The sequence below is a fragment of the Culex pipiens genome, chromosome 1, assembly GCF_016801865.2.
Source record: "Culex pipiens pallens isolate TS chromosome 1, TS_CPP_V2, whole genome shotgun sequence".
NCBI classification, from domain to species: Eukaryota; Metazoa; Arthropoda; class Insecta; order Diptera; family Culicidae; genus Culex; species Culex pipiens.
In genome coordinates this window covers 100,897,385-100,922,807 of record NC_068937.1, presented here as the reverse complement: position 1 = coordinate 100,922,807, position 25,423 = coordinate 100,897,385, and the positions used below count along the sequence as shown (strand labels likewise).

General features: G+C 40.6%; 1 protein-coding gene and 1 pseudogene across 1 annotated transcript; one reads left to right on the top strand and one right to left on the bottom strand.

Annotated features, from left to right (window-relative positions):
- Positions 1 to 753: 753 nt before the first annotated feature.
- On the top strand, positions 754 to 13,414 carry LOC120424766 (serine/threonine-protein kinase stk11; the record flags this gene model as incomplete). Its single annotated transcript, XM_039588970.2, has 6 exons — positions 754 to 1,440; positions 5,293 to 5,658; positions 5,720 to 5,856; positions 5,920 to 6,105; positions 6,164 to 6,327; positions 12,598 to 13,414. Coding segments are annotated over 6 exons (1,953 nt in total), but the record flags the coding sequence as incomplete, so codon positions are not given.
- Positions 13,415 to 17,250: 3,836 nt separating this feature from the next.
- On the bottom strand, positions 17,251 to 20,053 carry LOC120424765 (nuclear pore complex protein Nup50-like; annotated as a pseudogene).
- Between the last annotated feature and the right edge of the window lie 5,370 nt (positions 20,054 to 25,423).

Sequence of the window (25,423 nt, the reverse complement as noted above, 5' to 3'; positions counted from 1 at the left end):
GTAGTCACCCTTTAAAAGGGTATCGAAAATGTACTGAATTTGACATACCCTTTTAAAAGGGTGACGCCGGGTGAACTTTAAAAAAGGATAGAAAGTATCCTTTTTGAGGATTGAAAGTACCCTTTTGAGGGATACTTCTGACTTTGAGTGTAGCTGTCACAGCCCTTCGAAGTATGTTGGCTGACATATCGGGCGGTCAGTCAAAAAAAAACCAGCTAGAAGTCGCCTGCCAAAAAACTTTTGCTAGAAACAGATAGGAGATCTGATGCAAACAAACCTCCAGCTGTAATGTAAACATACTTTGAATGTGTTGGTAAATTTCTGACTAGAAAGCCTTGTTGCGGCGCATTGCAAACTTACCAGAGCAATCTTCTCACCAAATTTGATTTTCTCCGTGCATGCGCCCCTTCAAAAACGTCAAATTTAACCCATTTTCGAGAAATCCAACAAGCGTGTAACTTTTGACAGCGCACCTTGCGTCAACGCCGCAAAAGCAAAGAACGCGAAAAACAAACGAGAAGTAGAAGAGAGAAAACGAGAATCTCGCGAGTGATCGCAAATGTCAACCGGGTCGTAAATTTTCTGGCGTGAAAAAATAATCGGGAAGAAAAGGCCTTTTTTACTTCGATTGCTGCAAATTAATAAGTTTTACCGATTACTTTACACGACAGTTTGGGCGAGTGTTCCGTAATCGCGACAACGACGATGCTGGGCTGGGCGCCGGAACAGGTTCCACGGGAGCGGTCCTGAAAATTAGAGAAAGGAAGGAAAATTTGTGTGTTTGGTGTGCGAAAAGTGGGAGTGTTGTGCTGTGTTTTCAGCTTCTCTCTCTCGGGGGGAGGGTTAAACACGGTGGGGATCTGTGCTAGCGGGGGACGGCAGCAAGGTCGCGTACGGCAACGACCTCCAGCGGCCATGGAGGTGGAATCGGCCCCGACGTCGGAACTGTTGTGCTACAAGAACCAGAACAATAACAATGGCACGGCCCTGGGTCACAAGGAGGTCACGGCGGCGGCGGAGGAGGACGGGGACGGGGACTTGCAGGAGGAGGAGGCCGGAGGTCGTACCAGTCGGTACGGGTACGCCGGAGGGGAGGACCCGGACGTCGCGGAAACCAACAACGGCAATGGGTTGCCCCAGGTGGAAGACTTTGACGATGACGAGCTGGAGCAGGTCTACCGGACGGTGGACAGCCAGCGCTCGGCCACCGTCCAGTGGATGGACGACGACGAAATCGAGCGGCTCGATCTGTCCCTGTCGATCGATCCGACCCAGATCGTGTTCAACCGGGTGGACAGCGCCGACATCATCTACCAGGCCAAGCGGAAAAAGTGCAAACTGGTCGGCAAGTACGTGATGGGGGACGTCCTCGGCGAGGGCAGCTACGGCAAGGTGAAGGAAGTGCTCGACTCGGAAACGCTGAGCCGGCGGGCCGTCAAGGTAGGAACGAACGAACGAACGGGGTCGGTTATCGGGAAAGGGCCAAAAGGGTTGCGTAATCGAATCGATGCCGATGCCGCTCTTTGATGATGGCAAAAGGGAAAGGGAAATTCGAACAAACGGACTAATTAGATTGGTCGCAACATAAATTAATATCGGAGGTTGACTTTCAAGACTGTTGTTTACCTTTTTGCCTCTTTCTAGCTGATAATTGTTTTTCTTTAGTTCCTTTTCTCATCTCTTGTGATTGATTGCTTGAGGGAAGAAGGAATCGATGCGCGGCTCTACACAAAATGATAAAAGTTTGATTAGTGCTATGGGCAGGCGCAACAAGAATTTTCACTACGGTTTTGCGTTGTTTTTTTAATCGATAGAGATTATTTTTAAAGGAACTCATCTTGTTATTTCAATGTACGAGAACAACACTAGTTGATATAATATGTTTATGAGATAAATCATATTTAAGAAGAAAAAAAACAATCAATCGGAATAACAAAATAAAAGTTGTTGTGTTGCACTCGTCGTATTTATTCAACCCGGTAAACCTTGGTGGATAAAAGTACGACTAGTGTTGGAAAATTCTTTCTTTTGCTACTTTTTGCATAAACTACTATTTCAGCGCTGTTATTTTAGTTGATGATGAGCAGGTCATTTCCTCACCATAGAATGATAGGAAAATAAATATTTCAAAACGGAATTGCAAAAGGCTACTAAATGAACAGTTCATGTTTCAAAACATGAAAAAACTTGCACAAATTTTACTGAAACAGACATACCCACATTAAGACTTTGACTAATTTTCTCACTTTCGACCTGTTGTCTACTTTCGATTTTTGGTCTTTTTGACCTTTAAAAATCAGAATTGCGACAGAATCGTTCGCAATTCAGATTTAATAGATTTTTCTTAAACGGACTTTTTCTATTGAGCAGTTCCAGCTCAAATCAGGATTTTTTTCTGGTACATCTGGTACTCGCCCCTCTCCGATTTCAATGAAACTTTGTCGACATGTTATCCTAGGCTTATATGAACGATTTTTGTGTATATTGAACCAATTGTACTGGAAAATGACATTTGAGAAGGGTGTTATATTACTTACAGTAAGTAATATAAATATTTTTGTATTTTGTAATTTAAAAATTACTGTAAAATGTAGGATGGTAAAAAACAAAATACAAACATCATTTAGTAAAACTGTTTTTCAGCAAAGTGGTCTGAATGTCAAAATTTTCAAACCCCGATAGTGGGAATAAATTCTCCAGATAATTTTAAAAACAAAAGTCTCCATATTGACCATTGTCCTACGTCCAATCCTTGTGAAGATGTATTCCTTATGGGAGAACGGCCTTGGCCACAACAGCTTGGTGACACAAGAGTAGTCAGATGAAATTAACTGTTTTGCAGGTGTGAGTTGGTACCATTATTCTATCGAGTTTAGCATTGAGCTCTCTATAAATTTTGATGGAACTATTCTCTCGACCCTGTGTTTTAAGTGAAGGGATGTCGATTTTGCTGTTCTTTAAATATTTTGCAATTATGTTTTTTTTTTGCAATTTTCCCATATTTTTTATACTCAACTTGAAGAAGAGATCTCTTATAAATGTTCTCTTTAAACATTTCTATCATTTCTGCAATTTTTTTCTCTGTTAGGTTATTTTTTGCAATAAAGTTGTTTATGCTATTTTCCCTTCTTTTATTTATTCAAAACTAATCTTAAAGACTGGACAATTGTTAAAACAAAAATAATAATAAATGCTAAATAAATGGATTTTTTGAATGGAGGTAGGTGAAAAACAGAAAAAAGGCGATTGTCAAACATTTCAAGAAATGCAAAATTTGAATCTTTAAAGAGACTTTTCCTACTATAAGTTGAATTTTATATAAAAGAAGGGACAATTTCATAAACAAACTCAATTGTAAAATATTCAAAAAGTAATTTATTCAGAGATTTTACCTTCTAAAAGAGCAGTTCTCTAGGATTTCGGTCATTCGATTTTTTTTTGTATTTTTTAATCCGACTGAAACTTTTTTGGTGCCTTCGGTATGCCCAAAGAAGCCATTTTGCATCATTAGTTTGTCCATATAATTTTCCATACAAATTTGGCAGCTGTCCATACAAAAATTATGTATGAAAATTCAAAAAATCTGTATCTTTTGAAGGAATTTTTTGATCGATTTGGTGTCTTCAGCAAAGTTGTAGGTATGGATACGGACTACACTGGAAAAAAATAATACACGGTAAAAAAAATTTGGTGATTTTTTTATTTAACTTTTTGTCACTAAAACTTGATTTACAAAAAAACACTATTTTTATTTTTTTTTATTTTAGAGAACATAAAATTTCAAAAAAGTCACTTAAATATGGCTATAACTTGAAAACGGTGCACTTTATCAAAATTTCACTGAAGTACTTTTTGATTGCAAATTTGATTATACATCAAAAAATGAAGTTGAAAAATTTTTACGACCAAAATTTCGATTTTTTGAAAAAATCAGTATTGATTAAAAAATTCATAACTCGGTCAATGATTTTTTGCACAACCTGGAAATTTCTGAAAAGTTGGCATTTTATGTCCTCTAAAACATATCAAAAAATAAAAAAAAAATAAAAATAGTGTTTTTTTTGTAAATCAAGTTTTAGTGACAAAAAGTTAAATAAAAAAATCACCAATTTTTTTTCCAGTGTAGTCCGTATCCATACCTACAACTTTGCCGAAGACACCAAATCGATCAAAAAATTCCTTCAAAAGATACAGATTTTTGAATTTTCATCCATCATTTTTGTATGGACAGCTGCCAAATTTGTATGGAAAATTATATGGACAAACTAATGATGCAAAATGGCTTCTTTGGGCATACCGAAGGCACCAAAAAAGTTTCAGTCGGATTAAAAAATACAAAAATTAAAATTGAAGAAAAAAGACCGATTTCGTAGAGAATTGCTCAAAAGTAGAAATTAAAATTAAAGAAGGAAAAATTGCATAAAAAACACTAATTGCAAAATATTGAAAAAAAAAAAACATACTGCACATCTTTTGAGAAATTTTGCTTTTTTATAGTTTTTAAATAAAAGAAGAGAAAATTGCTTTTAAAAACTTAATTGGTCTCATGAGATATCCCCTGGCTCGATTCTTTAGACAATAATAAGTAACTGTGCCAGAAAGGAAAATGCATGAAACCATAAAAACGCTCCAAACAATATGTTAGTAAAAAAAAGAAAATAAAAAAAAATGGTGGTCTGGAGAGGTCAGGGAAAAGTCAGGGAATTTTATTTTGGGATTTGGATCGACACCATGAAATAAAAGAAGGAAAAAATTAATACAAAAAAATAGCAGCAAAGTATTTCAAAATGAGAACAATTTTAATATTATAAAGACTTTTTTTTTAAATAAAATTTTTAAATAAATTTATGAAAAATTGCATTTTAAAGCTTGTTTAAGAAATATTCAAAAAAGGGGAAAAATTACATCTATTGGGAGAAAATGACAAAGATACTTGATTTCTTGAACAAAATAATCATCTTTTAAAGTAAAATTATCTGTTTAGAAAATAGCAAAAAAAGCTATAAATTATTATTCTTTACTAAAAATAAATACTATTTTAACAAAACAAAAAAAAGCTAGCAATAATTATGTCAAATGCCATTATGCCAAACGTCCCTGATGTCTTGGACAAATAAATGGGAGTTTTGCATAGTAGGTCCACAATAGGGTCATCTACCCTATAAAGCATTTTGTGTTTCTTTTTGTCTCAAAATTTCAGACAAATCAGGATTCACACTTGAAATTTAGATTTGCAACTTACAAATTGTTTTTACTATTTTTTTTAAAATTTAATTTCTCTAAATCCCCCAGATCCTAACGAAGCGCAAACTCCGCCGCATCCCCAACGGCGAGCAGAACGTCCGGCGCGAAATCAAGCTGCTCCGGACGCTGCACCACCGGAACGTGATCGAACTGCTGGACGTGCTGTACAACGAGGAAAAGCAAAAGATGTACCTCATCATGGAGTACTGCGTCGGGGGGCTGCAGGAAATGCTCGACTCGGTTCCTCCGGAGCGAAAGCTGCCGATGCACCAGGCCCACGACTACTTTGTCCAGCTGCTGGACGGGCTGGAGTATTTGCACGGGCGGGGAATCATCCACAAGGACATCAAGCCGGGGAATTTGCTGCTGACGTTGGACCACACGTTGAAGATATCGGATTACGGAGTGGCGGAGGTAAGCTGTCAAACTTGTTGAGTTTAACTCGTGTAATGACATTTTTTTCTCATCTTGGTAGGCCCTGGATGAGTTTGCTCCGAGCGACGAATGCACGACGGGGCAGGGTTCGCCGGCGTTTCAACCGCCGGAGATTGCCAACGGGCACGACGTCTTCTCCGGATATAAGGTGGACATCTGGAGCACCGGGGTAACGCTGTAAGTTTTGTGTATGGCCGGCAGTGAAATTTTGGGAAACTATAATCCCCTCCAACCTTCCAGTTACAACATTACAACCGGTCTGTACCCGTACGAGGGTGACAACATCTACAAGCTGCTGGAGAACATTGGCAAGTGCAAGTGGGTCGCCCCGGACTGGCTGGAATCGCGCCTCGCGGACCTCCTGACCAACATCCTGCAGGAAGATCCGGCGCGACGGTTTACGCTGCAGCAAATTCGACAGCACGAGTAAGTTGAACGAAATTTCTCTAAAAACTTTTAACACAAATTCAACCTACTCTCGTAGATGGTTCCGTTGCGCGCCGGTGGCGACCTGTCCGCTGGTGCCGATTCCGCCGCTCAAGGGCGATGCGCTGCGACGTTCCACGGTGTTGCCGTACCTGGAGGCGCACCACTACGAGGCCGAACGGGACCTGGCGAACGTGTACTTTACCGAGCACGACATTAACGGTGAGTTGGGCGCGGGCCGGGAATGGTGCGAGTGTTGCCAGTATACTAATCGCTTTTGTGTGAGAAGCTTAAACATTTTAATTGAAAATGTTTGGTAGTTGCACCGTGCTACGATGTTTTGATGCTCCTGGATGGGACATCCCGGATTAGCTTACTTTTGCATTGCAGAAGATCAATTTCCTTTCTATGGATTCAAATTTCAACGTTGAGTAAAATTTTCTTAATTAGGGTAAATATACCCTTTCTAATCAAATAAAAAATATATAAATTGAAATTACAAGCCCAGGATTCAACATGTGGATGAAAAGAGTGTTTCAAAATGCATTTTACACGCGTCCAGTTGCTTTCCAATCATTAGTTTTCAAAATATTTATGTATTGACGGACATTTTTTTTTTCGCGAAAAAAAAACTTTTCGTTGGACTGTACAAAACATTTTTTTTGCTGCAATTCAGTCAAGTTTTACTGAATTTTCGTCTACTGAAATTTCAGTAAACGATTAAGTAATTTAGATTTTACTGAATTCTCAGTTATCTGATATTTTTCACCTTGGCAAAAAAATATAAAAAATGAAATAACAAGCCATAGTCTCAACATTTGAATACAAAAAGTGTTTTAAAATGCATTTTAGTTCATGAGTTTTCAAAAAAAGTAAGATTTGACGAAAACAAAAAAAAATAGCGAAAAAAAAACTTTTTGCGATACTGATTGCACTGAAATTTCCATTGAATTTTTTTTAGTTTTTTGAAAAAAAAAAGTTTTTCCGCCTGATTTTTCGGGCAAACTTTAAAGGGGGGGTGGGTGACAAAAACTTTAAAATAAAATTTGTAGCAGCCTTAAAGAATGGGATAAAACTAAAAAAAAAATATAAAAAATCAATAATAACAATAAATTTCAAATAAAAATAATCGAAAAATGTCCAAGAATTCTAAAGCTACAAAAGTTTAAAAAACCCGATTTAATCCCACCTGGGGTGAGAAAGAGCCTTTCTTACTAAAGAATATAACAATGGTAGAACTTCTTTCAATTAATAACATCGACTTTGTTTATTTATAACGTCAGCACAAAAGAAAGTCTTATGATGAAAGCAAAGTATTATGATGATATTATGAGTATTATGCTGCCGTTCTACGCATAATTGTCCCATGATCAAAAAAGTGCAACTGAGAAAAACGCGATTGAAATTTTTCGACCGATTTCTGTGTTTCTACGCATAATTGTCCCGTGGGTTCCTATTCGCCCTATGTGTCCCTAATCGCCCCAGTTAGCAGTTTATTACCCTTATTTGTGATCCTCTTGCTATACAACAGGTAAACAAAGCATAATGCTTAGTAAAACTAATGATTCCGTGTAAGAAAATACTTGGTGGGACAATTATGCGTAGAAGTTCAACGATGGGACAAACAGACTTGGTGTTGTTTTTGATGAGTTTCCGAACAAAGTACCAGATTTTATGTGTTTTTCTTAAAGTACACATTAGACTTAACCTGAAAATGGCATAAAGTCAAAATCGTCAAAAACTGACATGGGACAATTATGCGTAGAACGGCAGTATGAATGATATGATTTCCAAAAGAAATAAAAAACGCAATTTTCACCAAAAGAATATTTTTAATCGTACAATATGTTTGTACGTTTTTAATCAAACAAGCGTTTATGACAAACGCGATCATAGCAAGCTTCCCAACAACGCACACCGCGGTTTTGGTTTTCTAGTTTCGGTACGAGCCCTTTTGTGTGACTGTGTTGGTGTTTTGGTTCATCGTACCAGCGCACCAAGACAAGCAAAACCGAGTTACAAGTGAACCGCGTGTGCCGCACGGTGCAGGGAAGCTAGCCATTCAGCTTCTACGAAAGTGACAGAGTCAGAGATAGCTATTTTTAACACCTAAACTACCATGCAAGCGAAAAAAGGCGAAGTCCAACTTCAAACAGCTGTATCTCAGCTCCCTGTGGACGGATTTTCAAAATTCAAGAAGCAAAAGATGCGGACAGATCTCTAGATTATTTTGCTATTTGAAAAGTCAAAAACAGAGGCACTTACCCTAAGTTATTCCCAAAACCAACCAGGTAACTTTTTTTCAGCCCTCTATTTTCTAGTTGTTTTGCATGTTGGATCGAATGTTGAATGACAATCTGTTTAAAATTTTATCATAATGCAAGTTACAGTACAATTATAATATCCAATACCATATTGGACCGATCTGGCCACATTGGGACCGGTTCCAGGTTCTCCGGTGGAACCCGGAATATCCCAACTACGGAGTATTTTCAAGAAATTTATTGGAGTGGCAATATGGGTATCAAAATTTAGCATTTTCAAAATCAAGCTTATTGATGACGCTAAAAACCATTTTAGACATATCTGGCCATTTTGGGACCGGTTCCAGGTTCTCCGGTGGAACCCGGAATATCCTCAATTCCAGAGTATTTTCAAGAATTTTATTGGAGTGGCAATATGGGTATCAAAATTTAGCATTTTTAAAATCAAGCTCATTGATGACGCTGAAAACCATTTTGGACATACCTGGCCATTTTGGGACCGGTTTCAGGTTCTCCAGTGGAACCCGGAATATCCCCAATTCCAAAGTATTTTCAAGAATTTTATTGAAGTGTCAAAATGGGTATCAAAATATAGCATTTTGAAAATCAAGCTTATTGATAACGCTAAAAACCATTTTGAACATATCTGGCCCCGGTTCCAGATTCTCCAGTGGAATCCGGAATATCCCCAATTACAGAGCATTTTCAAGAATTTTATTGGAGTGGCGTGGATTGGAGTATGGTAACAATCTTTTGCATCTTTTGCTTCTTGAATTTTGAAAATCCGTCCACAGGGAGCTGAGATACAGCTGTTTGAAGTTGGACTTCGCCTTTTTTCGCTAGCTTGGTAGTTCGCGGGATAATATTGAGGATGGTAGTTTAAGTGTTAACAACCGCACCACTACACACTCAATCGCGAGAACCTTAGGAAGAAAGCCATTGGAGTCGCCAGCATTGAACACTTTGAAAACGATATAAACGATGAAAAGCTTAGAAAGCTCCTATTGGAATCCAATGAACCCTGTTAAATAAACTTACGAAATCACGAAAAAATGAAGTCTACATTTAGGCGATTTTAGGAGCGCACGGGAAACAAAATGATTGTAGCCGGATGAATGTCCTATGTCACAAAGGTTTTTGCATAAACATTGGACAGTTATGCAAAAACGGACAGGGCAAAACGAAAACCGAAAAGCTACGATATCTTACATGTTGTGGGAAACATCGGTAGACAAGTTACTACAAAATGAGTATAAGTCGAGCCACAAAATAGATGCGCCAGCATTCTCGCGCCAGTATTCGAAGCTCAACTTGACAACTTGTCGGCTTGGCGACGATGCGTCAAAAATCGATGCAGTGTGATTTTTTGACGATTTTTCCGATTAAAATTCATGCTGAATCGACATATTTACGAAGATGGAAATGACGTCCTGCCTTAAAGTAAAACCTATACCTTTCTTTTGTAAGAAAGGCAAAAAGTAAATCGTTCTAAAAATTGATCGGGATTTCCGATCGATGTCGAATTTGTTTTAGATGCTCACTCATGGTCTGTACTATGAATGTAGCAAGAAATTTCGAATAAAATCTGAAATGAAAAAAGTTGGCGAAGGTCACCAGGTGGGCTTTTACCTTTTTTTAGGGATTTTTTTTCTTATGGTAGGTCAATCTAACGGCTCTAACTCCAGAACCATATTATGAATCTGGATGAAAATTTGGGAGGTTGTAGGGCCCGAAAAATGCATTTTTTGAGATAAATAAAAGATATGAAAATGAAAAAAATTTACCATATTTTCATTTGAAAACTGTGTATTTTGTTGAAAAGTCTGGCCGCATCCGAAAACAGATGGATATTTCGAAATTTGCGCGGCAACTCGCCCAGGTTCAGCACACTAGCTTTCATCTGCATTTAGAAGAATCGAAATCGGATATGTGGGAGCTGAGAACGGCGCGACACAAAATTTTGCAAAATTTTACCACATACGAACATCACTCGACCTCCACGGAATTTATTTTCTCAAAATTCGAGGGTTAGAGATAGACGAGTTCTGTCAAGGTGAATCGATAGAGCGTCAAAAATCGATGCAGTGTGATTTTTTGATGATTTTTCCGATTAAAATTCATGCTAAATCGACATATTTACGAAGATGGAAATGACGTCCTGCCTTAAAGTAAAACCTATACCTTTCTTTAGTAAGAAAGGCAAAAATCAAAAAATCAAAATCATTCATTTAATTTCAAAATTCTAAATTTCTAAAATTTTAAAACAAAATTCAAAAATTATATTTGGGGTTTGGCGATTATCCACGCTCCATACAAAAAATAATAATTTGTATGGAAATTGTCCACGATAGCGGGGGGGGGGGAGTGTCCACGTGGTTTGTGGATGGTCCCATAATGGATTTTTTCAGTATTTGATCACCGCCATTTTGGATTTAAAAATTTCTAAATCACTTTAGCGTAGTTTAGGGGTTATACCTAAGATCGATAATCAAAAATAAGACAACGAAAAAATATATATTTTTCGTGATTCGATTATCCAAAGTGTCGATTATCTGAAGTGATTTTTTTTCGAGGCCTTCGGATAATCGCGTCTGGACTGTATTTTAAAATTTGAATTTCTGAATCTATTATATTTAATAATTTATTGTTTTTGCATTATTTTTTTTTGAAAAATTTCAACTGCAAAATTTCAACTCTGCAATCGAAACTTTGGATAATCGAATCACGAAAATATTTTTTTTCGGTGTCTAATTTTTGATTGTCGACCTTTAAACTACGCTCAAGTGAGAAATTTTAATCTTTAACAGACTATTCAAATTTGACTTAAAATGGAGTCGCAGAACTCGAATTGTTTGAATGATGTTTTAAACAAGAAAAAAATAAAGCGATTTTTTTTCGTGATTCGATTATCCGTAGTCCTATACAAACCTTCGAATAATCGAACTTCGGATAATCGAGTCTGGACTGTACTTCAAGCTAATGTTTTGGATTTTTAAATCTTATATTTTTATGTTTTTGAATTTTAGATTTTTTGGATTTTTAAGGCCACTTTTATTCTTTATTAAAACATTGGAGAAAAACTATTCGGCTCTGCTTAAATATTTTTGAAAAATGTTTTTAGTTGATTGCAAATCAATTTTCATTGAAAATTTAAAAAATCTTTAACCGCTTGGAATGAAAATAAAACAGATTTTGCCTACAAATTGCTACAGCCTTTTTATATGAGCAGTTTGAATGATAATTTTGATATGTTTCTAGGCCAGATATTATGAAAAATGCTCTCGGTACCACTCTATGTACATTGTTAGAGAAGTTTTTGAATAGAAACATCTTTAAGTTTTTTTTTTTGACAATTTGATAATCTGGCAACACTGCCCTGTGATATCGTGATATAAATTAAATTTTATGTCAATTTTCAATTACTTGCGGATTTTTTTCCCCACATTCCATCTCAAATGTGCACGAAAAAATGCAAATTCAAAAATTACCTTCTCCAATCCTGCTCAAATTTGGCAGGGCTGTCGATTATCAAAACATGCAAGAATCCCGAATTTCATCCAAATCGGACTACCCCCTCCATTTTCAATTACTGTTCCGCTTCAGATGGTTTTTATTTGATTTTATCTAGTTAGGGGAACTATGCCCTTTCTCAGCCTATTTCTATTATCGGCCTATCAGCACTTTGATCATGAATTACAGCTTTCATAAAGTGTTTTTGACTGTTCCAAAGTAATAAATAGCTCAAATAAAAGTGAGCAAGCAACTCTCCATTGTTGATACATCTGAAAAATTTGATTTGTTGATTAAATAGCGGAAAACGGCAAAAGTGATGAGAATTGGTCGAACGTCTTAGGGTGATTTAAATGGGTATATTTCCCCTACTTCTAAAGTTCTTCGGTATTTATTGAGCAATTTATAAAACTTTAGAAGCACGACGAAAGCAACTTTGTATGCCTACGTTTGCAAAGTATTTATACCTTTCCGATGAGTTGTAAATGTTGATGTGCTGGCAACCCTGTAATGCCAGTTTCTGCAAATTCTCAATTTAAATAAATTTATATTATGTACATACCATAATGTGTTAGGGAAAAACCCCAACCCATCCTTCTACTTACCGCTGATCGCAGCCCACCTTAACCAACTCACAGAACACGTTCAGGTCACGATTAACACCCCAGGTGCCACCTCCGCCACCGCCGATTCTCCCTTTCCGATTCTTTGCTTACAGAGGAGCTAGCCCGCCAGCAGCAGCAGCAGCAAAGTGCCTCCTTGGACCCCGCAGCCGCCACCCAGCAGCAGTACATGTCCCGGCTCGATTCGTTCGTCATGGACGAGTACAACCACTATCACACCATTCATCACAACAACAGCAGCAGCGCCGCCGGAAGCGGTAGCAGCACCAAAAAGAAACACCAAAAGTATCAAGCGGCGGCCGGAGGTTATTCCGGGGAGGGTTCCGGCGATGCCGAGAGTGGGTCATCGAGTCAGCACCGGAAGTTGCGGAGTTTTTCCCTGTCACCGAAAGCCGGCTCGAGGCATTCCACGGCGGAACCGGGCGGAAGTAGTTCGAAGCGGAGCGGTTCCCGGAAGCCGGTGTCGTGTATTTCGTGGAAAAAGTGGTCCCACTGCCGGCAGTCGTGAAACAGTGATGACGAGGACGAGGAGGACGATTAGAGAGAGAGAGATGCCATTCGTGTTGTACTAAATTACTAAAGGCGCGCCGCTAAAGAGGAGAAGAGAACAATAGAAGCAGTGCTCTTTTCGCCGTTGTACTACTTTTTTGTTTTTTAGTGATGAAAATAATATATGTATATTTTAAACATAAGCTTGTTTTCTAAGTTTAGTTGTAGTATTTTTAAAATGAGCAAATAAAAACAAGCGCGGGAGTGAATATAAATTGAGAGCCACCACCACTATTAGTACTAAAGAAGGAAAAGAAAAAAAACACTAGCAAATAGCTACTTGATATAAGTTGAGAGAGTATAAAATGAAAAAAAAAAAACTATTATGAATCAGTCTTACTTTATCTATTTAACAAAAAGCAACAACATAAAATAAATAAAACAGAGAATATGCCTTGTTGTAGGGTTAGTTAGCTGGTCCGTAAACAAACCACTTCCCACCCAGAAAATATGGTTTGTTGACTAAATAGAGTACCAATAACAAAAACAACAGAAGAAGAAAAACAAAAACAAAGCTTTACACATTTGCCACATCATTTCACCTCAATTGGATTTTGCGTTTTTGTCTCAATTACGCGTGAATCTAAGCAGAAAAGAGCAAAAAAATGTACATAGTTAGAAGCAAGTAAGGAAGTATTACTTCATCCCACTCAACCCAATCGGAATTCTGAAACGGAATTCAATTCGAATCGTTTACGTATTCCGTTTCAAACGCAACAACCGGTACGTACACGGAATCGGTTGTTGCGTTTGAAACGGAATACGTAAACGATTCGAATTGAATTCCGTTTCAGAATTCCGATTGCGTTGACTGGGATTCGATGAAAAACAATACAACACACACAACATTAAAGTGAAACAACAGCACTTGAGTAAGATCATTGTCCCGAAAATGTCCCTTTTTGGTTACACACCCGAACAAAACGTCGCTGACATTCAGTGATGACCGAACGCTACTGGCATTCGTTGCCGGCTATTCTGTCAACCCATCAAGGCTTGGAAACAATCGACATTTTTGTGACAGTTGACTGGTCTTTTGTTTTCGCTACAGCTTTGATACTCTGCGCTCGTTCACAAAGTCATTTGACTCTCACCACTTTTTTCATTCGCGCAAAGCTCGTTCGTTTGAATTGTACCGAAATTCCGATCACTTGGCCCATAACTGCATTCAAATGATTGCTGTCACCACACTTACCCGCACAAGAAAGAAACACACAAAGAAAAATTACTCTAAATTTAAAAAGATCGTTCGTTGGATTAAAAGTTCGCGTTGGTGAATATTCGTAGAAAGTTCAAACTTTTCAATTTTAAAGTCGGAAAGTTTTTGATACTACCATGCATTTATGGAACAAAATCGTTGTATTGGTAAAAGTATTTTACTTTTAATTGGAAAAGAAACCTTTTATGGCAAGAATACACAACATTTAGCACTACAGGGATAATTTCAGAAAAATGTGCTTGGTTTTTTACATTTATTTAAAAAAAAATAAAAAAAATAAAAAAAATAAATAAAAGCACTCGACCTCGTCCCGCTCCTGCACCACCCTCCTTGAAGGCGTTCCGCTGCTGCTGTTTGGCTCACGAAGGTTTCCGCGTCCGAGTCCTGGCTGCTGCCGCGGTCGGCTTTGCTTTGCGTCCTAATAGACTCACCAGCACCACCGGACCCACCAAAGTGTTTGTTTACATTTGCGACTTAGGCGTACACGATTACACGAGAACGTCAAAATGAAAGAAATTTTACAGTCGAATTAAAAGTAAAAACTTTTAAATCAGTGAGCAATGAGATTTTCAAAAACTGTAGCAGTAAAAGTTTTCATTTTCAAAACAAGAAAAAAACTTTTAATGTAGCAAATTTTAACAACTTTTTAATTCAAAAGTAAGTTACTTTTGTCATTACCGTAATATTTTTTTGTGTGTAAGAGATAGAAAAAAAGAAAAGGAGCAAATGTCGTCGTGCCACTCTGCTGTTTGAGTGTTGAGCTCGGCATTCTTTTGTGTCAACTTGGTGTGTGTCAACGTGACGATCATGACCGGCGCTGTCAGTGAACATTGAACGATTGAGTCGACGATGACTTGTTTTGATTTTGTTGTAAAAAAATTAAATTGACAAGACAAAATTTTACGAAGGATCAACCGTGTCCCCCTTGGACCGAGCTGTCAAGTTATTATTTTTTTTTCAAAAAAAGCAAAAAAGGGGGTGCGCATGGTTGCTTATACACTCAACCCCCGGTGGTTGGTCACTTTTTCGTTTGACACTTTATTAGTTTGTACCCCGTTGGTTGGTCAAAGTCAAACTAAAAAGTGACAAACGTTTGGTAGTGTGTGTGAACTCCGAGTAAAAGGGTGTCAAACTAAAAAGTGACCCCGTTCGTTTGACAACAGTTGGTGTCAAACCATCGGGGTTTGAGTGTACTCCATTCGCACGGGCTACTTATAGCCGGTTTTTAAATGTAAACAAGGTGTTAACTCATACAACTTTGAAAGATAAGGTTATAAAAATGGTTATAACCGGCTATAACTCACCCGTGCGAATGGGATATTAAGATAATTCCATAGCATTCATATCCGAAACTTAGAAACCCACCCCCCCCCCACCCCCTCCCCCGCAACTGCGTTACGTAATAAAAGAACGTTTCATTTCAATTTTATTTATTGGCAGGAAATTCACTAAAATTCAATGCTGTAGATTGGAGCGTGCTCAGGGAACCCAAATCTATCATACCTTGATGAAACTGAAGCTCGTGGACAATTTCCATACAAAACAAATCTTTTTTGTTTGAAGCGTGCACAATAGCTGAACCATATCTCGGGTGAGTAAGAGCCACCGTGACCTCTGACACTAGTTCTAGATTAAATTTTCAAAACAATCTATCCCTCATGAGTTTCCTATGTAGATAGGACCTTTTGAAAATTTAATCTAGAGTTTTCGTTTTTCTCCAAAATGAAACAAAATTTCATTTATCTTTAGTTTGGAACACTTGAAGGACGTGTAGATGAACAATTTCAAGCATTTTTGATTTTGGTTTTTCGTAAGTAGGTCGAATACCGATGCAAAAAGGACTTTGTTTACCAATGGCTCTTACGGCTTTTTGAAAACTAATCCGAGCGAGGGGCAGGACACAGTTAATCAATTATTTTTACACTAATCAATTAGCGCTGATTTTCGTCAACTAGTTAATTGATTAGCGCTGATTTGACATTCCATTCCCATCGCATATTAAGTTAGCTTGTCTTTGAGAAAAGTCATTTTGACAGCTTGAAAATGATCTGAACCGCAGGAAAACACTAGAATAACAAAGTAATCTCTTGTGCGGTTTTATCCGGTGCAGGCAGGTTCCGTGCACAACCGGAGCATGGATTTCGGCATGGCCTCAACCAGCAGCAAACCACAGACAAACAGACGTGACTCTCCATACAAATTATTTTTGAAATCCATCGTCCTTCATCAAACCACCAAATCACGGCGACGCCAGCGCTGCCTGGTGAGCTTATGCCGAAGCGCAGCCCAAACACACCAATACAAACCCATTACTGTCATGTGTCATGTCAGTGTATGCGGGAGACAATCAAGCCTTAACGATTGTAAACATCAACAGCTGTTTCGAAATAATTTTGTTGTTGCTGATCATCAGTAACAAAATCAAAATAAATAAATCAAGACCGACGGCCGAAAATGACGGTGGTTCTGTTCCACGGTCGGTTCCGTTCCAATGGCAGAACCTCATGAGGCAAATCATGCGGCAGCACCTGCAGCGATGCAAGACAACACAATGACAGAGACCACACCACTAGTCCTCCCCGTTGCTTGCATGTTCGGTATTAGATTCCTCCTCCACCGAAAACATGAACCATTACACCTGACACCATCATCAACAAGATAACCCGGTCACGAAAACACCAGTAGTGGCCGCCGGAATAGGAAAATCCAATTCAAAACTGACGGAATTGATCCCCACGATGGGCGTTTGGAAACATCTGCGGGTAACGTGTCCACGGCGCAATTAAGTTGCCACAAAAAAAAACACGCATCACACACACTGAGAAAAGACGGGCGAGCTGTCACGACAGCAGCGCCATCAGCGCCGGGTGAGTGGATGCCGAAACAAAATTGAATTTGAATGAACCGTTTTTTGAGGACGATGGTTCGGCACTCAAGTGTCCCGTCTGTTTGTCTGTGAGCAAACTCTCGTTTAAGGCCTGCTAAATCCGACCAATTTGGTGCTGCACAAGGAGGCGAATTGAAAATTTTGGCCAAATGAGAGCAGGAGGAGCGCGGAAAGATGCAGCAGGCCTGCCAGTTGCGGAAGCTAGACGATGGGATCGATAAGCAGAGCACGGCCATGATGTCGTAAGGACCAAAACAGCAGATCTAGGACGCCGCTAGAAAGGAATCGGAACGATGGATAACCCAAAAAAAAAAGAAGATCCGGCACGGCACGGTCCAATGCTTTCGAAAGAGAAACAGATCAAGTGTGCAACAGCTACTACCGCGGCCAAACTCCCGCCTGTCTCTCTTCCGTAAGCGGGGCCCAGTCCAAGAAAGGCCTAATTGACGGGGCTATGAGGACTCCGGCTCCAAAATGGACGCCTTTTTCGACGTCGGGAGACCGACATGATTGGCATTCGCCAAGCCACCGATGTCGGTTTGTCTTCCGCGTCTAATCATCCCCAACGGCTAGTTTCAAACCCTACTGCTGCGATCTCGGCAGCGGTTCTGTTCCGGTGGCAACCGACATTTGCCCTCGCCCGTTGATCTAAAGGCCGGCGGATGTACCGCAGCGATGTGCTGATGTGGTGGAGGCGACATCGTCTGCGATGCCCGTCGTAGAAGTGAACGTGAGATCACATGACAGTGGCATGACCGCGGGCTCCACGTCCGATTGATGCTTTTTGCAGGAGAACATATTTCTGTTTTTTTTTTATTTTTCAAATTTTGAGTTATTTAGTGTAACATTAAACAATTTTCCAACAAATGTCCACCCCTTAGTTGGGCTTTTGCTTCAGCAGCGTTTCATAAAGCTCGTCGGCCTCCTCGCCGGTCTTGACCCACAGCAGCACCGACGTCGGCGGTGGCTTCGTCTCCGGCGTCGGAACGCACACCAACATGACGTTGTTCTTGCCCATCCCCTGCACCGGCATCGTCTCGTTCAAAATGATGTTAACAAAATCTGGTCGATGCCGGTGTCGGCCCGCACCAGGGCCTGCACCTTCCCGTCCATCTTTTTGATGTGCAGCGTTCCGATGTAGTTGCCGTTGGCTGTGCGTTCCGATGTAGTTGAGTAGTTGCCGTTGGCTGTGACGAACAGCTACTGCACGGCTTGGAGAAGATGCTGTCCTTTTCCTTGACCGGCGTGAACTCCACCTTGAACGGTTCGTCCTCGTCGTCATCGGTGGTAGCCTTTTCGTCCGGCTACTGTCCTCGGTGGGTTTGACCACGTTGGGGAATCTGAAGCCCGTTCCGGTCGTGGAACTTTTCGAGCCAAACCCGAAGCTGAATGGTTTGTCTGCCGGTGGAGTCGGTGCCGCGGCCGTGTTTGTCGTCGTCGCTAGCGCGACGCTAGTGGCCGGCTTTACGGCCGTTGACTCCTTTGTGTCCACCTTGCTGATCTTGAAGATCGGCGTCAGCTTGCACACCGAATTCTCCTTGACCCTCTCCGAAATTCAAGCGGCCACGACCAAGTTAAGCGCCTTCACGTTGGCCGCATACTTCTCATCCCCGGTGTGCTTGCCGGCGGAACCTGCTGTGTCCTCCTTCGGCGGGTTTCCAACCTGGGAAAAGACCTGCTTGCTCGGGTCGGTCGTGGAAAAGATGCTGGCTCCCCGCGCGGACGTCGTGGCTGCCGTCCCATTCGTAGGTTTCACGATTCCAATGAGAAGCGAAAATGGACTGGTTCCTCCTTCAGCACGTTTCAACGCCGGTGTCTACGTCACCCCGGTGAATCCCTTGAACGCACCTTAACTCCGACGACGATACACCGCTGCCCGCAGAATCTACCGGAATGACGCGTTTTTTTCGTCTCTGGACATCTGGACAAATCAGCCCACCTCCTTCTCATCGTTCCAGTTGCCGTGGTTCAGGTCGGACTGTGCACCCCGTTTGGCCATCTTGCCTAGAGAGTTTTGCTTCGATATTTGAGTCAGCCGGAAGAAGACCACACGGAGACTTCGTTCCGAAACCAGGTTGGTCACTTCAATTTCCAAACGTTTTCTTTACGTTTGTTTTGTTTTGATGTTTTGACGTGTATCCGTCAGCCCAAGATAACATTTGAAGGGTAGGAATACGCTAATTGATTAGCGATAATTCTAATCAACTAGTTGTAAATTCTAATTGACTAAACGATTATTATCAATTAATTAGGGCATGTGTCTCACCCCTCGAATCCGAGATATAGACTAATTAAAGACTAAACACTCCGAACAAAATTTTCCAAAAAGTATGACACATAAGCTGTGAACCGCGGGTACTACGTTGAACCGCATCGGCTCGCCCCTTGTATGACAGGTCAACCTGGCAGCGATGGCTTTTTCGATTCCGTTTTGTGCTGATTTACGCGCGCATCTTGTTTGTTTTTGTTTTGTTTGGCAATCAAGGCAGCAAATAAATATTAGGTTTTACACCGTGACGTCATTTGACAGCTCGTGTGCACTGGTTACATGATCTTCGTCGATTGTCGATTAATTTCCCCGAACAAAATCGACGACCGCATCGAACTGTGCCGAGTCCATGTAAACAGTGAACTCGAGTCGGCGTAAAACCTAATGTTCAACCTCGTGTTCAACAGATCGCCCACGACCTCACCGCCAGATGATAGGAATCATCTCAAATCCGGTCAACTCGGTGGTCCCGATTGCCTGCGACACTCTACCCAAGGCCGGAGTTTTGGACACTAGGCGCGTGTTTGGCAGTTCCACGCTGGAAATTATCCGTGCCAATACGTTCATCGGTGAGGGTGTCGACATCGACGGGTCAACATTCCGGTCAACGGAGGTCACTCCGGCCATTATCCCAGAGATTCTCAAGAACAAGATTGCCGCCCTGACGGAACGCATTCAAGAGGTCCTCAAAGCCAAGGCCCGTGCCGGAGCCTGTTTTGCCTTCGCCCTGGCCCATAGCCACTTACTTCTCATAGTCTCGAGAAGAGCCTTGGTCTGTCCAAGGTGAACGACTACGAACAGAAGCTGCTGAAGAAGGCCATTCCGAAGCTGATGAAAAACATACAGAAGGGCGAGGAGTTTGTCATGAACAAAAAAAAAAAAATCTAGATTGAGTTGAAAATGTTTGAAACCTTGCAGCAATTTCTAGAGTTTTGTGTCAATCGTGCTAGGCCTAGATTTTTTCATCACACTACTTTGCAGAACTGAGAACTGTCAACTTTGCGCACTTTGCACCGCGCTAGAGTGCTTCGGGATAATTTTCATCACAGTTGGCAAACCGAATTTTCATCACACCATCAAAACGAAACAACTGCAATATATCGACTTCTGACCACAATTTAGTCATCAAGCTGTGGTGGCCGAGGCAGTTAAGTCATTGAGATAGTCAGTTTAAGGTTCTTGAATCGATTCTTCTAGTTGACACTTTTGGATTTTTTGACGGGTTATTTTTTTTTTTTTTTCTAATGAGCTCGAGGGCATAATTCTATCGACCATCTCGAGCTGTGTTCAATACTTCAATACTCCATTATTCTTACGACCCGAGGCCATAAATTGACTGTAAATTCAACATAGTTTTTGCTAAAGCGATACATTGTAGCCGAAAGAGGCCTTTTTAATTTTTCAGTAAAAAGCAATATTAAACTTTTTTTTTCGAAAAACTTTATTAGAAAAGGTTACATTCCCTAAATGACATTGGTTGATCGGACAAACTCCAGGGTAGCGAATGATAACAAATCGCCCTCTCCAAAGATGAAACTTCGAGCATCCGTCCATCTCGGATTGATCTGCCTGGGTAACGTGAATGTCGGCCAGTTGCTTCCCACCGCCGCCGTCTGCCACATCCCCATATGAGGACCGTACACGGAGAAAAAAGAGTTCCCAAAATCATGAACAAGCGTTCATGAAAATGGGAACCACGAACAAAGTGTTCAAATGCCATGGTACGTTTTTCAAAATCCATAAAGGGACATAAAGGGACCCCTCTTAGCAGCGCCGGATTGGCCGGATGTTGTACCGCTCCAACAAGTAGTGAAGACGCCTGTCCACAACGTAACCAGCAACCATCGCTGGTTGTCCACCATCCGTCCAGCAAAAAAAAAAAAAAAGATAAACCGTAGGCCAAGATGGCGGCGCAACACCGCTACATCTTCGCTTGTTCCTTTAATCACTTAGTCGGTCCGAAAAACTTTCTCTGGGCTGGACGAGCCATTTGTTTCTGAACTTCCAAAAATAAATAAATAAACAGCCTGCCATAGCAACGGATATCTTCGTCATCACTGTGAAGAAAAATCACTGTGATGAAAAAATACTGTGATGAAAATAATTGCGCAAGACTCTAGTAAAGTGCAAAACGCGCAATATTGAAAATAAATATTCAAGTGCATGATAAAAAGTATCCGCGACGAGATCCGCGATAATATTGCTGGGGTTCGGAATGCCAAGTTGGTAAAGATCTTGATGCAGTACGTCGAGACCCAGATGGCGTCTGTAAGGACTTTCAGGATGACGATTTCGGGTTGGGGGTCGGTTTTCCCCGGCGATATCAAACGTCTTGACTTTAGATACGCCGAATTTGCTTAGCAAACCTGACGGTGTTCACATGGTCGTTTTCGGAGAGGGTGATGATTAACAGCCCGAAATGATCTCGATCGGAACCAAGATCGGAACCTGCTTCTTGCTCTCGATTGTGAGACCCTTGTTGCCGTTCGAATCTCGGAGTGGCCTTTAAGCGTAGGCGCTTCCACCGTTCAGCAGACACGCGGAATGTGAATCGCTAGAAATTCGACCGCCCTCGGGATCTCGCTTGGGATCCCCTCCGGACGATGGTTCATTTTAGCAATCACCGTCCTCATCCGGAACTGCAAAGCAAAACAATCCACTTTAACGACCCCCGGGTCTTTTGTGGTCTCTGTTGCAAGTTTCTGCTCATTTCTAGGCGTCCAAAGGTTATGCGTGGTGAGTCACTCAAAACCTGTTTTACGCAAAGGGACCGACGTTTTACTTCCCCATCCGATAGAAGGCCAGGAGGATAAAGCGGGAATCGAACCCGCGCCCCATAGCAACTTAGGGATCGGCATCCGAAGCCGCTAACCACCGCGCCACGAGGCCCGGAACTGGTTCTGTTTAAATCAAAAAACAAAAACATTCCGCGAAATGTCATGTAAAAGTCAGAGCTACCATTTCGATCTGTCATTTTTTGACAGTGAACCAGGCCCGTGATACTGACGTAGCTTGCTGAAGCCGCCACCAAATGTTTGGTGGCGCTGTTTCGGGAATAACATTTCAGAGGGTCACAAACCAAAAAATAATAAGTCTTATTTATTTTTTTGGAAAATAATCCTGTAGCTGCTCATATTGATTCTTTTCATTAAAATAAACCATAAATGCCGCCAACAACAATATATGTTTAGCATCAGGTCTCAGGCAAAGCTTCCCAGCAGGTGTCTTTTTCAAATCCTCTGAAATGTCTTCCGCAAATTCTTATTTGGCCAATGAACTTACAGATCATCATAATGTTAATTTAAATCTACAATTTGAGGCGGTTGAGCTCAACCATGTTGTTGGGAAACCTTAAGAGCGAGTCCACGAACAGGGCATAGCCCATTGTTAGGGACTTTGTGGGGCTTTACAAAAAAGCATGTTTTTGAGTCAAACAAACCAACTTCTATGGTACCCCGTGGTTTGAATGTGTTGGTAAATTTTCGACAAGAAATCCAGAACAGCTGTTTTTAGACATAAAAGTTCAAATTTAGAAACTAATTTTGTTGTTCTGTGTCTATTCCTACTGAAACAAATTAAAAAATATTCAAATATTGTGCAAAAACATTGCTAAAATCACTTCTCAATTCGACCCAAGTGTCTCGATTTGCCCCGGATAATGGTACATAGTTAATTTAATTTTAAACAAAAATAAAGAAAAAAAATATTTTCGTCCTTTCGATTTTGCGCCCTTTCCGTCATGTTACTCCCCATAATTTTGACACTAGACACCAAAACTTTGGTACTTTTTAGGCTTCAGTGACATTGTATGCAGATGACAGCCGAAGCATCCCCGTGCAGTGAACCGGCCGTGCCGAGGGGTCATAAAAAGGTTGAGTCATGGTTCAAAGCCCACTGTGTAGTCTTTGATTAGTCTATGGCCGCACTTTGCGCCGTAGCCAGACTGACGCTCTCTAGAATCGCAGAATGTTAAATTGGGTACTAAAGCCCTTTGTCAATTTTTATGCACAACGGTAAAAAACACGATTAAAAACCATTTCTGATAACTTTTTTTTCATTTTAATGCAAAAAAAATATTGACAAGACAACATTTTTTCGATGGATCAACTCGTGCTTACCATTTCATTAGTTATTTCATATGCAAACTGTCATTTGAGAGAAAGGGATACACTATTGTTTACAAAAGTTTTGTGCCCTAATGAAATGTTAGGCTCCAACTATGGTCCCCTTGGAACGAGCTGTCAAGTAGGACCTTTTCTGTCAAGAAGGACCGCGAGGTTAATTTTTCAAAATTGATTTAACAACCCATTTTAAACTCTTTATGGTCGTACAAAGGGTCATTTTAATCAGAAAAATAAGCTTTATCACTGTGAACAATAATATCAGCAATCTAAGCTTCATTTTAAGACCCAATTATCTTGCCAAGGAATCATCCCTAAACCACGTGGACATTTTTTTAAAATCCCCCTCCTCCCTCGTGGACGATTTCCATACAAAACAAATCATTTTTGTATGGAGCGTAGACAATCGCTGAACCCCCCCCCCCCCAAAGTTGTCCACGTGGTTTATGGATGGTCCCTAAGCATTATACCAAAAACCAGCATGGAATCCCGAGCATGCCATGACACTTTGAAAAGTTAATTTCTTGACTTTTTTTTGATAAGGTCCTATAAACAAATGTAAACATTGAGTGTATCCCTTTCACACCTTATGTCAAAGTCCATCGGAGTAAGCGGGATACACTCAATGTTTACTTTTGTTTATAGGACCTTATCAAAAAAAAGTCAAGATTTCATGTTGCACGCACACACTCTCACTTTTAATTTCTCGATAGTTTTACATTGCTCGTGTTGCTCCAGACTGTTGCCCCTGTTTATTTTGTGACTTCGACGTAAGACAGGGATCGCAGCAACCGGTGGTCGATACTTGACTGACATCTGGATCAACTTGATGATTGTTATCGCAAGAGTTTGCGTAAGTTTGATTGTAGATGTGGCTTTAGTAGGACCGCAACAATGGAGTACCCGACGCGATTGGTAGTGAGCAATGTATTTCTTATGGAGCGAACTGTCAAACTACCACTCGAATCGGGTATTCCATTTGAAAGGATCCATCGTAAAATGTTGTCTTTTGTTGTCTCCTAGTCATTGAACATATACGAAACAAAGAAAGAACACGAGAAACATGATAACGCAAAACTGCCGTTTTACGGCGATATGATGTATACGCCATTTTGGACATTTTCAATTTTATTGTACAGTCTGATAAATAATCTTAAAAGCCACCTCCTGACGAAAGAATTTTTCAAAAAACTGCTCTGAGGCCCATTTTATTAAGCAAACAAACAATGATGTATACGCCAATTTTACTCATCATGATGTATGTAAAACGAAACTATTGGCACTACGCCCCCCGGGGCATGGCCTTCCTCTAACGTGGGATTTCTGCTCCAGCGCCTCTGACGAGACAGGAGAAACCGGGACCGACGTTTTACTTCACCATCCGATAGAAGCTCAGTGGATAAGGCGGGAATCGAACCCGCGTCTCATAGCATCATCGGGATCGGCAGCCGAAGCCGCTACCCCTGCGCCACGAGACCGCACGATGATCCATGATGTATGTATACATTGAGAATTGATAGAAGTCAAATTCAATACTGTTTGAATGTTGATTTGAGGTTTTGGGACCAAATCAAGACTGGGCAATATTTTATTACATTATTTCGATTTAATTCTTAAGGGGACGTCCATTAGGCGTCATCCATAAAGTACGTCACGTTCTGAGGGAAGAGGGGGGTTTTGAGCAAGCGTGACATTGCGTGTTAAAAGCATAGGGAAATCGTGACAAAGGGGGGTGGAGTAAATTTTGGCTGATTTTAATGTGACGTACTTAATGGATGACACCTTATTCACATCCACGTAGACACTTTTTTGAAAATTCCAGACCCACCCACCTCCCTTGCGGACAATTGTTCATGCAAAAAATGTGTTTATGGAG